The 12786-nt window shown below is 51.0% G+C and overlaps 1 protein-coding gene across 1 annotated transcript in view; it reads right to left on the minus strand.

The window, feature by feature from the left end:
- Window positions 1-2766: 2766 nt before the first annotated feature.
- The window catches only part of CDK5RAP3 (CDK5 regulatory subunit associated protein 3), a 12019-nt gene continuing 1999 nt past the window's right edge, over window positions 2767-12786 (minus strand). The window contains exons 2-13 of the mRNA XM_011999354.1: window positions 10960-11091; window positions 10579-10679; window positions 10166-10214; window positions 9252-9430; window positions 8910-9049; window positions 8548-8692; window positions 7728-7838; window positions 6634-6712; window positions 5624-5712; window positions 3754-3959; window positions 3215-3386; window positions 2767-3112 (exon numbers count right to left, since the gene is read on the minus strand). Of these exons, the coding sequence (XP_011854744.1) occupies window positions 3047-3112; window positions 3215-3386; window positions 3754-3959; window positions 5624-5712; window positions 6634-6712; window positions 7728-7838; window positions 8548-8692; window positions 8910-9049; window positions 9252-9430; window positions 10166-10214; window positions 10579-10679; window positions 10960-11091 (1469 nt within the window). The 3' untranslated portion in view covers window positions 2767-3046. The remainder of the gene's footprint in view (window positions 3113-3214; window positions 3387-3753; window positions 3960-5623; window positions 5713-6633; window positions 6713-7727; window positions 7839-8547; window positions 8693-8909; window positions 9050-9251; window positions 9431-10165; window positions 10215-10578; window positions 10680-10959; window positions 11092-12786) is intronic.

A 12786-nucleotide genomic window follows, 5' to 3' on the forward strand; every position in this document is an offset into this window, starting at 1 on the left:
TGTATGAAAAGGCAGAGAAGAGCCTTGGGACCTGGGTTTCTGGGGAGAAACTGTATACAACATCTGGGAAATTAATGGTGGTTGGGAGGTGCATGTGAGGAGCTCCAGCAAGGTTGGCTCCTGCTCCCAAAGGCTGGGGATGTGCCTTTCTTTTGTCCTCAACTCCAGGCCAGGTCTCCAGAGCAGGTTAATTCTTTAAATGGGTGGGGAGATGTTCGCTCTGAATAATGCAGCTTGTTCCCTGCTCTGAACTGGCAACAGGAAAGGAGTTCTAGATGTGCCAGACTCCCCACGATCCTGGCAGGCCCTTAGAGGGGCACAGGGGGTGGACCGCTGGGACCCAGATGAACGAGCCTCAGCACTCCACTTATCCCATGTTCACAGTCAGCCACTGCAGGCTGCAGTGCAAAGGGATCCCACTTTTGTGGTCTATAAAGAGAAGCACACCGGAGAGGACACGGTAGGGCTGATGCAGGAAGAGAGGCAGTGTTTGGGCAGAGAGGCAGTGAGTGGGGCTGAGCTCTGGCTGGATTTAGCAAGCAGAGAATTTTAGAAAGGTGACTCGCTGCTTCCTTATCTGAAGCTGGGTGAGGTATCTTAGCCAAGTAGTGAGAGGCGTTGCCTTAAATCCTCTCTGGAAAGAGGTGGGATAAAAGTCAACACAAAAGTATAGTGTGCTCTTGGCCGTATAATTCACACCAAACTAAGGATTCTGAGGGTGTAATCTTGGTGCACCGCTTCCCTCTTTCCCTGAATTGTTTTTAGCAACGCTGGAAACCTGACTGCTTGAAACTTGGTCTTAAGCTCCCCTAAAGCCCCTCACCTCTAGGATGGAGAGTCCTCATCATGGTTTCCCAAACCAAAAATAAGAGCTCACACGTGTCCAGCAAGAGCCTCCTCCGCACCAGGCAGCATTCTAAGAGCTCTGCATATCTTAACTCATTCTGTCCCTACAACGACTTCTGAGGGCGTTCTGAGATTCACAAGCAGGAACCCAAATACAACCAGTGAAGCTCAGGGAAGTCGGAGGCAGACCTGAAAGACACAGAGCTGCTCTTGCCCAGGGAGAACCAGCCAGGTGGGCCCCTTCGGTGTCTTCAGCATGGCCAGGAGGGCTGGGCCCAGGAAGCAGGCGGGGGCAAAGGAAAGGGAGGCTGAAGGTTCTGGAGAACAAACACAATGTTATCGGGTTAAAGGCTTTTATGAAACCATTTGCTTCAGCCTAAGGATCAGGGTGGGCCTTGATGTCACCTTTTAAGCAGTCACCTAGTATCTCTGATCCAGAACAGTCGTCTAACCACACTGCTTACCAAGGGGGCCAAAATCGGTTGAGAAAACTCTAAACCCACTTCCCTTCCTGGGAAAATAGCCAAACCTCGGTGAGTACTACTTCCCCTCGCCAACCTTAGGCGGGGCTGGGAAAGCAGGTCAGGTGCTCATCTGCAAGGGCAGGGGCAGAAGCTTTGGAGGCCTGAACCCGGTCTGCCACGGTCACCCGCTCCACAGGGCTTCTCCCTAAAGCTCCACTACTGTAAGCAAGGGAGTCTGCGTAACAGCTGGTGACCGGGCAAGGGACATTAGAGTGGGCAAGGGTAGCATGCCTCAGTGAACTGACTGCTACTGCAAGAGGCCAGCCAGACGGCCAACAGAGCCAGCAGCGGAACAGGTGGGGCAGGAGCTAGCAGGCATTCTCCCAGAGGGAGAGGGACCAAGAGCAGCAGGCAGTTCCCTAGGCCAAGAGCCTCCCTCCTGAGCTCTGAGGCCAGAGTGCAGTCCACTCACCTCTTGTAGACCCTGCTAGTCTGTGGAGTCTTACCTCCACGTTCAACACCAGTATTTTTCCTTTTTCAATTCCTGGACTTCTCATTTCAGCCCCGATCCCCCAAAAGGAGGTGACCAGGCAAAGATTGGGGGGAAGTGGTGGGTTGACATTAATTGATAGGAACGGCTTCGAGCAGTTCATGCTGCCTTATCTCTCTCTCCTTTGGATAGTGTGTGTCCGCCGGAGTCCGCGGGGTCGGTGATTAATAGGGGCCATCACTCACTGTCCAGGGCGGCTGAAAGGCAGCAGGGAGGGGGCGGCCCTCCCCAGAACTGAGATAACAAGCAGCAGGAATAATGAGTGGTGTCACTCCACTTTTCATTTTGATGGAAAGTCATTACGGGAGTCAACGCCAGCGACAAAGAGCCATGAATCAACTGCTCTGCTATGAAATTAAAATCGAATTGCCGGCCGCCCCCAACCCCTACCCTTCCTGGGAAATGGGGATGGGTAGGTGGCTTGGGAGACGGCTGCTACTCTGGGGTGGGCTCTATCCGATCACAGAGCGGGCAGTTATGGGCAGGAAGTGGACAGGCAGCCAGGGAAGGTGACAGCTCCTGTCTCCACCTTGTTTATCGGACCCTTCCTCCCCAAACCGCATTTTCCCTCTGCCTGGAGGTAAGCTGTGATTAAAAGGAAAATACAGCTTTGCCGGCTCCAACAAGGCCTCTGCTTGACTGCTCCCCCTGGGCTTCTGGCCTGAGTCGGGGAGCCTGGGCCTGGTCATGGAAAGGGGCCCACACACAGCCATCCCAGAGCCCCCTGCTGAACCATTTGTAGGTCTGGGGTCCTCCTTATCACCAGAAGCAAAGAGGAAAAGTCCTCAATTTGGGGATCCACAGTGACAGCTGATGGCCCGGGGAGCCCACAGGATCAAGAACCCCACAAAAACGGGTGTGGAGCCTCAACTGCAGGCTCAGAGAAGCAGCATAAGGAACTGTCAGTACTGAAGCAAGAGTTTTTTTCCTCTTTTATTAAGTCTGCTATACTAACTAGAAGGAGCAGCTGTGGTTTTTGCCTGACAGGCCACAGGGCCAATCACCACAGCTTCTTGTAGAGAACATGAAGAATGCCAAGATCACCATCAGGTACCGCTTCCTTCCTGTGGCTTTCCATCTTCCAGTCGGCCTGATCTTTTGCCTTGAAGGGCCTCAAAACATCAGCCCTGGCTATCATCTTCAGCCCAAAGGCTGAGAAGATGGGCAGGCAAGAACACGGAGGGTGTCACAGAGAGGTTCCCATCAGGTTCACAGGGCGCCCGCTGTACCTCTTGGAGATGTCAGCTTCAATCTGAAATAGTGATACCAAGTGGGCGGAAGCAGGGGTGTTCAGGGCCTCGCTCTGCACAGATTGGGAGTCCTCCCACTTGCAGGCCTCCCTTTCCCATCTCACCAGCTTCTGCAGCTCCTTGCTCTTCTCCAGCAGCAGGTCCAGCTTGGGCTCCAGAGCCGCCTGCTCCCCAAGTGCCTCCTGCTGCTTCTGCACCATCAGCTCTTTCTTCAAAGCCAGCAGCTGGGACTGCTTCAGCTTTTGCTGGAGGAATTCAGTCACTCGGTCCACATACCTGTGTGGGGCACTCAGGTGAGTGCTGGGGTAGCTGTGCACCCTGAGCATTCCCATTCAGCTGCTGGGGAGGTGAAAGGCTCGGAAACCAAACCCCCAATTGGCCACTTACCCTCATATCCTTAAACCCTTTCCTTCCTTTTAAGGAAAACCCACTCCCAGTTCCCCTGTCCTACTCAGGAAGCAAGCAGATTCTTCCTGTATATATCAAACCACCCCCTCTTGCCCCAAAGAGAACCCCTATCCCCAGTGGATGGCAACGGCCAGGAGGCAGGGACGGGGTCTAAAGGGTCGTGGAACAAGAGGAGGAATACAAGGAGGCAGAGTTGCTCAAGATGGCAGAGCCTTGCATCAAGGGGAAGCCAGACCTTGGTGAGGCCAGGATCATAAACAGGTGTTGCAGCTGAAGATTGGTGAGCTTGCCTATCAGATTATCCAGCACTGACACCATGGTAACCATCTTCTCTTTGGTCTGGCCCTGCAGGATGGCCGGAGCCAGCTGGAACTGGCTCACAGACAGGACGTCTGCCTCCTCACTCAACTCCACTGCTCTCTGGGCTAAGAAGATCTCAAGCTGAGGACAGAAGAAAAATTGGTTCAGGCTGTACATGATGGCTCACACTTGCAATTCCAGCACTGTGGAAGGCCGAGGCGGGAGGATCACGTGAGGCCAGGATTTCAAGACCAGCCTGGGAAATAGTGAGACCCTGTCTCTACAAAAATTTTAAAAATTAGCCAAACATGGTAGTGCATGCCTGTAATCCCAGCTACTCAGGAGGCTGAGGCAGGAGGATCACTTGAGCCCAGGAGTTCAAGGTTATAGTGAGCTATGATTGCTCCACTGCACTCAACTGGGTGACAGAGAAACTCTTTTTTAAAAAAAAGGAAGAAAGAAAAAAGATAAATTGGTTCAAACTGAGAAAAGAACTCAGAATCTAAGCCCTTAGACTACTTGAAATGCAAAAATGAGACATGAGGGCTAGACTCTGGGTAAGGTGGGGTTATTTCCTCTGAACACGGTAAGCGCTCGGAGAGACTACTGTCACCCTTCAGTCCCCCACTCCTTTCTCAGCCTAACCCCGGACCTCGGTCCTTTCTCCCAGCCTGGGATCAGATAACTGAGAATACAGAGACTCAAAGGGTTCTCTCTGCCCAGGGAAGATGTTTATTTTGTCTCCATGGGAGGAATGAGATTCAGGGAACAGAAATACATGTTTGAGAAGCACTGGATTAAGGCAAGGCTGAAAAGAATACAAGAGCCAGTCACATTATCTTATCAATCCTATTCTGCCATTAAAACTTGACAGATATCTTTTGTCCTCTCCCCTCGAAGCCGGGAGGAGCCTCTGGGCAGAAAGAGGAGGGAACTGGGTGAGGACAGAACTTTCAGGAGGCTCTCTGAACCAGCAGGCTACTGGGAAGGGAGCAGATACAGAGATTAACAAAGACAGGACCCCATCCTCCCAGCCCTACAACAAAGGTCCAAGAACGCTGGCTCCTTACGCTGGGCTGCTCAACACCTCAGCCACGGGGATCGTGCCTAAATGCAAATGAGATCACGTTCCTAACCTGCCCGAAACCTCCAACAGCTTCCCAGTTCACTAAGAGGCAAACCAAAGTTCAGATGCTGTTTTTCTGAGCTCTTCTACTACCCACCAGCTCTCCCTCCTCAGCCACACCAGCCTCCATGTTGCTGGTCAACTGTGCAAGGCCTGCTCCCACCTGGAGACCTCTGTAGTTGCTCTCTCTGCCTGGGAAGCCCTTCTGCCAGACATCTGCATGGTTCTCTCTGCACCGCCTGCAGTCTTGATTACAGGTCACCTTCTCTGAGGCCTTCCCTGACCACCAGATACAAAACTATAGCCCTTCCCAACATCTCGTCATCCTTCCCTGCTTTCTTTTTCTCTGTGGCACTTAGTACCATCTAGCATCCTGCAAATTTTATTTATTTTCTTCCAGTCTGCATTCCCCATTAGAATATAAGCTCCATGAGGTCAAGGACTTTAACTGTCTTATTCACCACCTAAGTTCTGGTGCCTAAGACAGTGCCAGGTGCCTAGGAGGTACCTGATAAGTAACTGGATGAACGGGAGGCATCTAATATGTGAGGTTCCTGCTGCAGGACACAGAAAGCACTCACACCCTTCACACAAACAGGAGGGTCAGGTCAGGCGTCCGGAGTGAGGCCACCTGTGCTGGTGCCATGCCTCCCCCTGCAGCTCCCAGAGATGACAGTACCTCCATGAGCTCATCAAGGAACTGATTCCGGGTCTCAGTGTACTCAAGAAGTGTCAGAGCATCTGGGCCCCTGGCAACACCTTCTGGAGCTGCCAGGAAGAGAGACAGAGAAGTGATAAAGGATCAGAGGACTGGAGAAGGAAAAGACCCTCAAGTTTGAGAAGCCCTGGAGGATCAATACGGACAGACTCACTGCGCTAAAGCCACTTCCTGTTCCAATCCAAGGGAGAAGGGTACCTTGTCCCAGGTGTCTCAGCTCTAATCAGGTACCACTTTTCAACCCCCAGCCTGAGAGAAGGACTAGAGCTGGGTTCAGAGGGGTAGAAAGGCGGGTTCTCTGTTCTGGTGGACGGTAGGAGTAAAGTTTCATCCTGCACTGCCCTCTAGTGGCTCAGACACCACTACATTTTCTAGACTGCTGGGGCGGGGGTCACGTCACACTCCAGTGCCCCCTGACCCCCCTAGCACCCTCCTACCATAACAGCTGGCCCACATTTGGTCTCTAAAAAGTTGAGAGTTTCTAGGCTCTCAACTTTTAAGAACCTCTCTTGGGTCAGGCGCAGTGGCTCACACCTGTAATCCCAGCATTTGGGAGGCCAAGGCGGGCGGATCACCTGAGGTCAGGAGTTTGAGACCAGCCTGACCAACATGGAGAAACCCTGTCTCTACTAAACAAATATAAAATTAGCTGGGTATGGTGGTGTATGTCTGTAATCCCAGCTACTTGGGAGGCTGAGGCAGGAGAATCGCTTGAACCCAGGAGGTGGAGGTTGCGGTGAGCTGATACGCCATTGCACTCCAGCCTGGGCAACAAGAGTGAAACTCTGTCTCAAAAAAAAAAAGAAAGAACCTCTCTTGGTCCCCCTCAACTCACATCCTCATCAAGGTTTTCAGAAACAGTTAAACGTGCGAGAAGCCTCATCTTGGTGCTGCATTTTTTTTGTTTCTAGACACCTGGGGGCCCTTGAGCACCCCACTTTTGCCAGGGCTGCAGGGGATAGTGCACTTACCCTGGGTTCCTGCTTCCAGCACTGTGATCTGCAAAGCAACAGCATCGTCACCCCAGTCTATCCCGTCACCTCCAGGGTCCTGGAAGGAGAGCAAAGAACCACAGCAATGGTGGGAGAATTTTCTTGAGCCAAGGAGCCAGAATAAACCAAAGCCCTTGATGAGGTCAATGGCTGCACGTTCCAACTCTATTAAGAACTTGCAGCCCTGAGTTAGGTGGCAAAGATGGCAGTAGGGCCCATCATCCCTGCTCTGTAGTGTTCCCACCTGCCTATACCCCTACATCCTGCACCAGACACCAGGCAGGAAAAAGGACACCAAAATTTAACTCTGACATGGGCTGGGTGCGGTGGCTCACACCTGTAATCCCAGCACCTCGGGAGGCCAAGGCAGGTGGATCACCTGAGGTCAGGAGTTACCAGCATGGCCAACATGGCGAAACCCCGACTCTATCAAAAATACAAAAGTTAGCTGGGCGCGGTGGCTCACGCCTATAATCCCAGCACTTTGGGAGGCTGAGGCGGGTGGATCACGAGGTCAGGAGATCGAGACCATCGTGGCCAACATGGTGAAACCCCGTCACTACTAAAAATACAAAAAAATTAGCAGGGTGTGGTGGCGGGCGCCTGTAGTCCCAGCTACTCAGGAGGCTGAGGCAGGAGAATGGCGTGAACCTGGGAGGCAGAGCTTATAGTGAGCCGAGATCGCACCACTGCACTCCAGCCTAGGTGACAGAGTGAGACACTGTCTCAAAAAACAAACAAACTAACAAAATACAAAAATTAGCAGGGTGTGATGGTGGGTGCCTATAATCCCAGCTACTTGGGAGGCTAAGGCAGGAGAATCACTTGAACTTGGGAGGCGGAAGTTGCAGTGAGCCGAGATTGCGCCACTGCACTCCAGCCTGAGGGGCAGAATGAGACTGCCTCAAAAAACAAAACAAAACCCTGACATGTAAGGTGTGAAACTCTGCCTCCCTTGGACTATACCTGGTCTTAGAGCTATGAACTTCAAGTGATGCCTTTACAGACACAAATGACACTTTTCTGATGGTTAGAGTAGTAATCAGAGAGACAGACTGAGAAGGCCTCCTCACCTTTGAATCTGATTCCAGGAAGACGCCCCAGTCGATTCCAGCAGCCTCGGCAGAGATGCCAGAGTCAGTCCCCTCAGACACTGCCTCTACCCCAAAGTCACCCCAGTCAATCTGGAAAGGGAAAGAGAGTGTTAGCTCATGGAAGATGGATTTAAAAAGGGCCAGGCGTGGTGGCTCATGTCTGTAACCCCAGCACTTTGGCAGGCTGAGGAGAGCGGATTGTTTGAGCCCAGGAGTTTCAGACCAGCCTGGGCAATATGGCAAAACCCTATCCCTACAAAGATGTTAATAAAAAATTAGCTAGGAGTGGTGGCGCATGACTGTAATCCCAGCTTCTTGGGAGGCTGACTTGGGAGGATCGCTTGAGGCTGAGACGCAGAGGTTGCAGTCAGCTGAGATCATGCCACCGGACTCCAGCCTGGGCAACAGAGCAAGGCCCAGTCTCCAAAATAAATTAATTAAAAAAGGAGGGTGGGACTGCCTTCCCAAAGGCCTCAGCTGCTTCTGTAGAGAGCACACTGTTCAAATGCAGTGGCCTCTAAGCTCCCCCAAAGAAAGCCCATCTTCAGAGAGCTCACATGATGGAGGCTCCCAGTTCAAAGTGAACCACCTTGCAAAACCTCTGTGGCACTCACTCACCTATACTCAGAAAAATAAAGGAGTAGGGCCTCCTGGGCCCTTCTACCTACAGTCATTCTCACACAAATCCCCTTTCTTCCCTCTGGGTCTTGGGTTGGGCTGTTGGGGGTGGGGAGCACCCACTACACTCCCACAGCAGCTCCCACTACACTCCCACAGCTCATCACAAGGCCCATCTTACCGCATCCTCTGCTATCTGCTCAGGAAGTTCCTCGAGGTGGGGTCGCTCCACCACAGAGGGCTCTGTCCCCGTCCTCCACTCATACACCGTTGAGTTTCCCCGCTTCTGCACGAACCGCAGCATTGGCAACACCTCCTCTGTGGGGCTTCAACAGAGCACACAACTGACTCTCCTGAAGACCATGCATGAGGCCAACACTGGCCTTTGGCCTGAGCCACATGGTCAAATGGGCAAGGCCCCCACAGGTTCAGGTGTGTAAAAAGAGTTCAAATGTTATATGGGAAAAAGACAATTGGAGAAGGGACATGAGCTGGGGAACACAGGCAAAGCACGCCCACCAGGAGAAGCTGAGGCCTCTTTACCTGTCACACACAAACCCCACAGAGGCCTGGTACACGTCGATGGCTTCCCCCAGGGACTGCTGAGCCGCTGCCCCAATCTCAGCCAGCTGACTCGGCAGGTCCTTCACCAGGGCCAGCAGTTCTCCTCGGACATTTTCGCCCTACAGAGGGGAGAAGATGGGGAGTGAGACAGAAGTGGTGAGAGGTGGAGTCCAACAGATTGAAGAAAACATCCAAAGACTGAAGAAAAGTAAGACACTGGCCCAAAGGGGACGCAACCGGGCTGAGGAGTCAGACGGGGTCAGAGGAAGACAAGCAGGGGCCCAGGTGTCCTCTGGCTGCGAAGAGGCTGCCGCTGCTCACCGTGATGCCATACTGCTTGCAGGAGTGGTAGAACTGCTCCCGCATCTCAGCAGCCCCTGCCTGGCACTCCTCCTCCTTGCGGCTGTATTCTTGCTGCAGCTGCTGGCACTTGGCAATCTGCTTCTTCAGTGAGGGGATCTCATAGTTGACATTCCGAACCAGGAGGCTAGAGAGTTCCACTGAGAAGGGCCCAAGAAATTCAGCCCAGGACACCCCCCTATGAGGCAGGCAGGCCCCAGCATGCACACACCCCCTTTGTGGTAGTGAAGAGCATGAGGTCAGCTTCCCAGCACCGCCTGTTCCCAGCTGTGGAGCCTAAGACAAGTTATTTAACCCCTCTAATCCAACGCTCATCTGTAAAACAGCGACAATAACATTTATCACGAAGATGCAAGAGAGAATCCAGACGACACACCAAGCACAATTCCTTGCGTTTAGTAGATGCTCAGTAAATATTAGCGATCATTACTATTTATACTAAACCCAACCCAAACACAGTTAGTCCTTTAGTTGCTCTCTCTCAGGCACTTGATATTGCTCCCAGGAAAACCTGTTCCTCTTCTGTCTTGTGTAGAATGGGGGTGCGGGGGTGGGGGTGGGGGCAGCACACTCCCGCTTACCAAGAAGAGGTGAGTGGTGGAGGACCCACACATGCCTGCTCGCTGAGGCACGGCGAATGCCCACTACCAGCCTGAACCTCTTCCTTCCCCCAGCACTCCACCCAGTGGAAAATCAATTTGTAGGTGGGAAAATCAATTCCATCAAAAACAATTGATTTTACCACCTACAAATAGGCAACATCTATACTCCAGTCTCTTCCCACTCACAGACTGTGCCTCCTATAAGCCTGGTATCTCAGAACTCTGAGTGGGCTTCCCCATGGATACTGGGGCTCCCAGGCTAGGCCACTTTACCTAAGTAGGTGTTGTCCTTCTCATACAGGGCTATAATCTCCTGCCAATCCTGAGTAAGAACAGAAAGATGATGTTAAGCCAGAAAAGCACTCAACAGCCACATCCCAGCTCAATCCCTAAACAGGGGAAGTTTTCCCAGCCTTCATGTTACATCAAACACAAACTCCTTGTCCTTTCAACTCTGCTGGCTGGACCACCCACTTTAAGAGTGCAGGCGATCCCTAAAGCAGTGGGTTTGAAAATTAAACTCAGGGATAGGATCCACTTTGGAATAAGCTATAGAGACAGAGCAAAAGTTCAGGAAATATTCTATGTAGGCATCTCCACTGGAGCCTCAGAGAGACAACACAGGCTATGACTCCTTGGACTGGATGTCCCCAGGCACATACTACCAGCCCTTGGCCCACACTTGCCTTCATCCGCTGTGAAGAGTATCGGCCAAAAATATTTTTCGTGGAGGCCTCTGTGCCTTTGAGAAGGTCCACGATTCTTAGGCAGTGAAAGTAGTGAATGTCTAGAGAGCAAGAGACAGGATTTTGAGAACTAAAATATCTTCCTCACCTACTCTGGGCACTGCAGGTGGCTGATTCATGTATAATATACTGCCAGTAACTTTAGTGTGTAGCATTTCCTTTCATCATATCATAGTGGAAGAAGCCAGCATCTATACCTCAAATAAAAATCGCTCCCTCTCTAAAGGCCAGCCCTGGTGTCTACATAACAAGGGAGTAGCTCAGCTGATACATACTACCTCAGCAAAGAAGGGACTCCAGTGACAGCCCCTAAGCACTCACAGGACCCAGACAGCAGCTGGGCGATCTCTTCGCTCTCTGGCATGTCCTGGATGGCAGCATTGATCTTCTCTCGGATCGTCAGCACCAGACTCTGCCATTTCAGGCTGCAGTGCCTTCTGTCCACCAGCCAATCTACGTGAGAAGCACCCAAACTGGAGTATTCCCATTCACATCACCAAAATTCCTTCACTAATGGGAGTGAAATACACTGAAAATAGTCTAAAAGTTGTCTTTACATTGATTAATAAAGTATGGGGTTCTGGAAAGATGGGAATAAAGACAAGCCCAAAGAGATGCCTGGGGCTATACAGGCTCTGACAATCTGACTTCATTAGCAGTGTGATTTTTATAGAGCAATTGCCTCAACACAGGGATAACACAAAGTTTCAATTGGTCCTGACATGAAAGTGCCACTTTTGACCATTCTCAATTCCCCATAATATTTTTGCTTCTATGGGTAATTATATCTTTCTTCCTGACAGAGGATGCTGCTCAACTTCCATTTCCTCAGGGCTGGGATTAACCATGACAATGGAAAATGCAAGATGGTTATGCCAAGTACCGGATGAATGAACAGCTGCAAAGCCTCTAATACCTACAGCGCCCTAAGGACTAGATAACATGACTCTATTGTGAACAGTGAAGTACCACCCTGTACATGTGAATACCAATGGGACTGACCTCTCAAAGTCTGGGCCCAGATTTGTGGCTTCAGAGCCATGCATATTTCCTCAGTGAGAGCTAAGAGCTGAGCTTTGTGGTCAGATGGTCCTGGGTTCTAGTTATTGTTATCAAGTTTCCTGAGCAAGTCTACTATTCTGTGCCTCAGTTTTCCCACATGTAAAATGGGGAATAATAAGACACTGACTAGAAAGGGGCATGCAGGTAAAACACTGAACAGTGTGCCTAAGACATGGCAAGGACTCAAAAAATCATAGTGATCATTTTTATCATGTTAAGTGCCTAACACGGCACCTGGTACAAAACAAACCCTCAATGAATGGTAGTCATTTTATTGGTCCTTTTCATGACCAAGAACAAGCTCACACAGCAAGACTGCACATGGGCTGAAGGGCCAGTACAAATCTGAAGGGAGGCTAAAGAAGCACCTCATGGCCACCAAGCAGGACAGACTAAATGGCCCCACAGAGTGGTGAATTCAGAACCTGTACTCTGCCAACCAGTCAAACACTGGGGTCCCACACTAGTATCAGTTATACTCCCTCTGCTATATTCCTGTAAAGTTTTCAGAAAGAAAAATTATGTTGATGTCACAGAACTAGAAGCAATGGACTGGGGTAGTCAGACACCATCTTAAGGACAAGACTGGCATCAAATCCATGAATCCAATAAGCATTTTAAAATGCCAGGAGCTGTGTGATCAGATGAAGAGGCCTTCCCTGATTATGAACTGGGGAGGAAGCATGCAGGCCCCATACAGACAACCTGGAGATGGCCTGGACACTAAAAGGTCTTCATTTCCAACTGGGTCTTAGGTCTCTCTTCCTCCTAAAATCAAGTGGGAGGTGAAGATTTTTAAATGAGGGGTGTTTTTTTTTTTTTTTTTTTCTGGCCTAATGCAAAGGGCATGGACAGTGGGTCAGACAGACTTAAGTTCCAAATGTGCCACTTAGTGGTTGACTGTTTTTTTGTTTTTTGTTTTTTGAGACGGAGTCTCGCTGTGTCGCTCGGGCTGGAGTGCAGTGGCCGGATCTCAGCTCACTGCAAGCTCCATCCACCTCCCAGGTTTACGCCATTGTCCTGCCTCAGCCTCCCGAGTAGCTGGGACTACAGGCGCCCGCCACCTCGCCCGGCTAGTTTTTTGTA

The sequence above is a fragment of the Mandrillus leucophaeus genome, unplaced genomic scaffold (genome assembly GCF_000951045.1).
Source record: "Mandrillus leucophaeus isolate KB7577 unplaced genomic scaffold, Mleu.le_1.0 Scaffold59, whole genome shotgun sequence".
NCBI lineage: Eukaryota > Metazoa > Chordata > Mammalia > Primates > Cercopithecidae > Mandrillus > Mandrillus leucophaeus.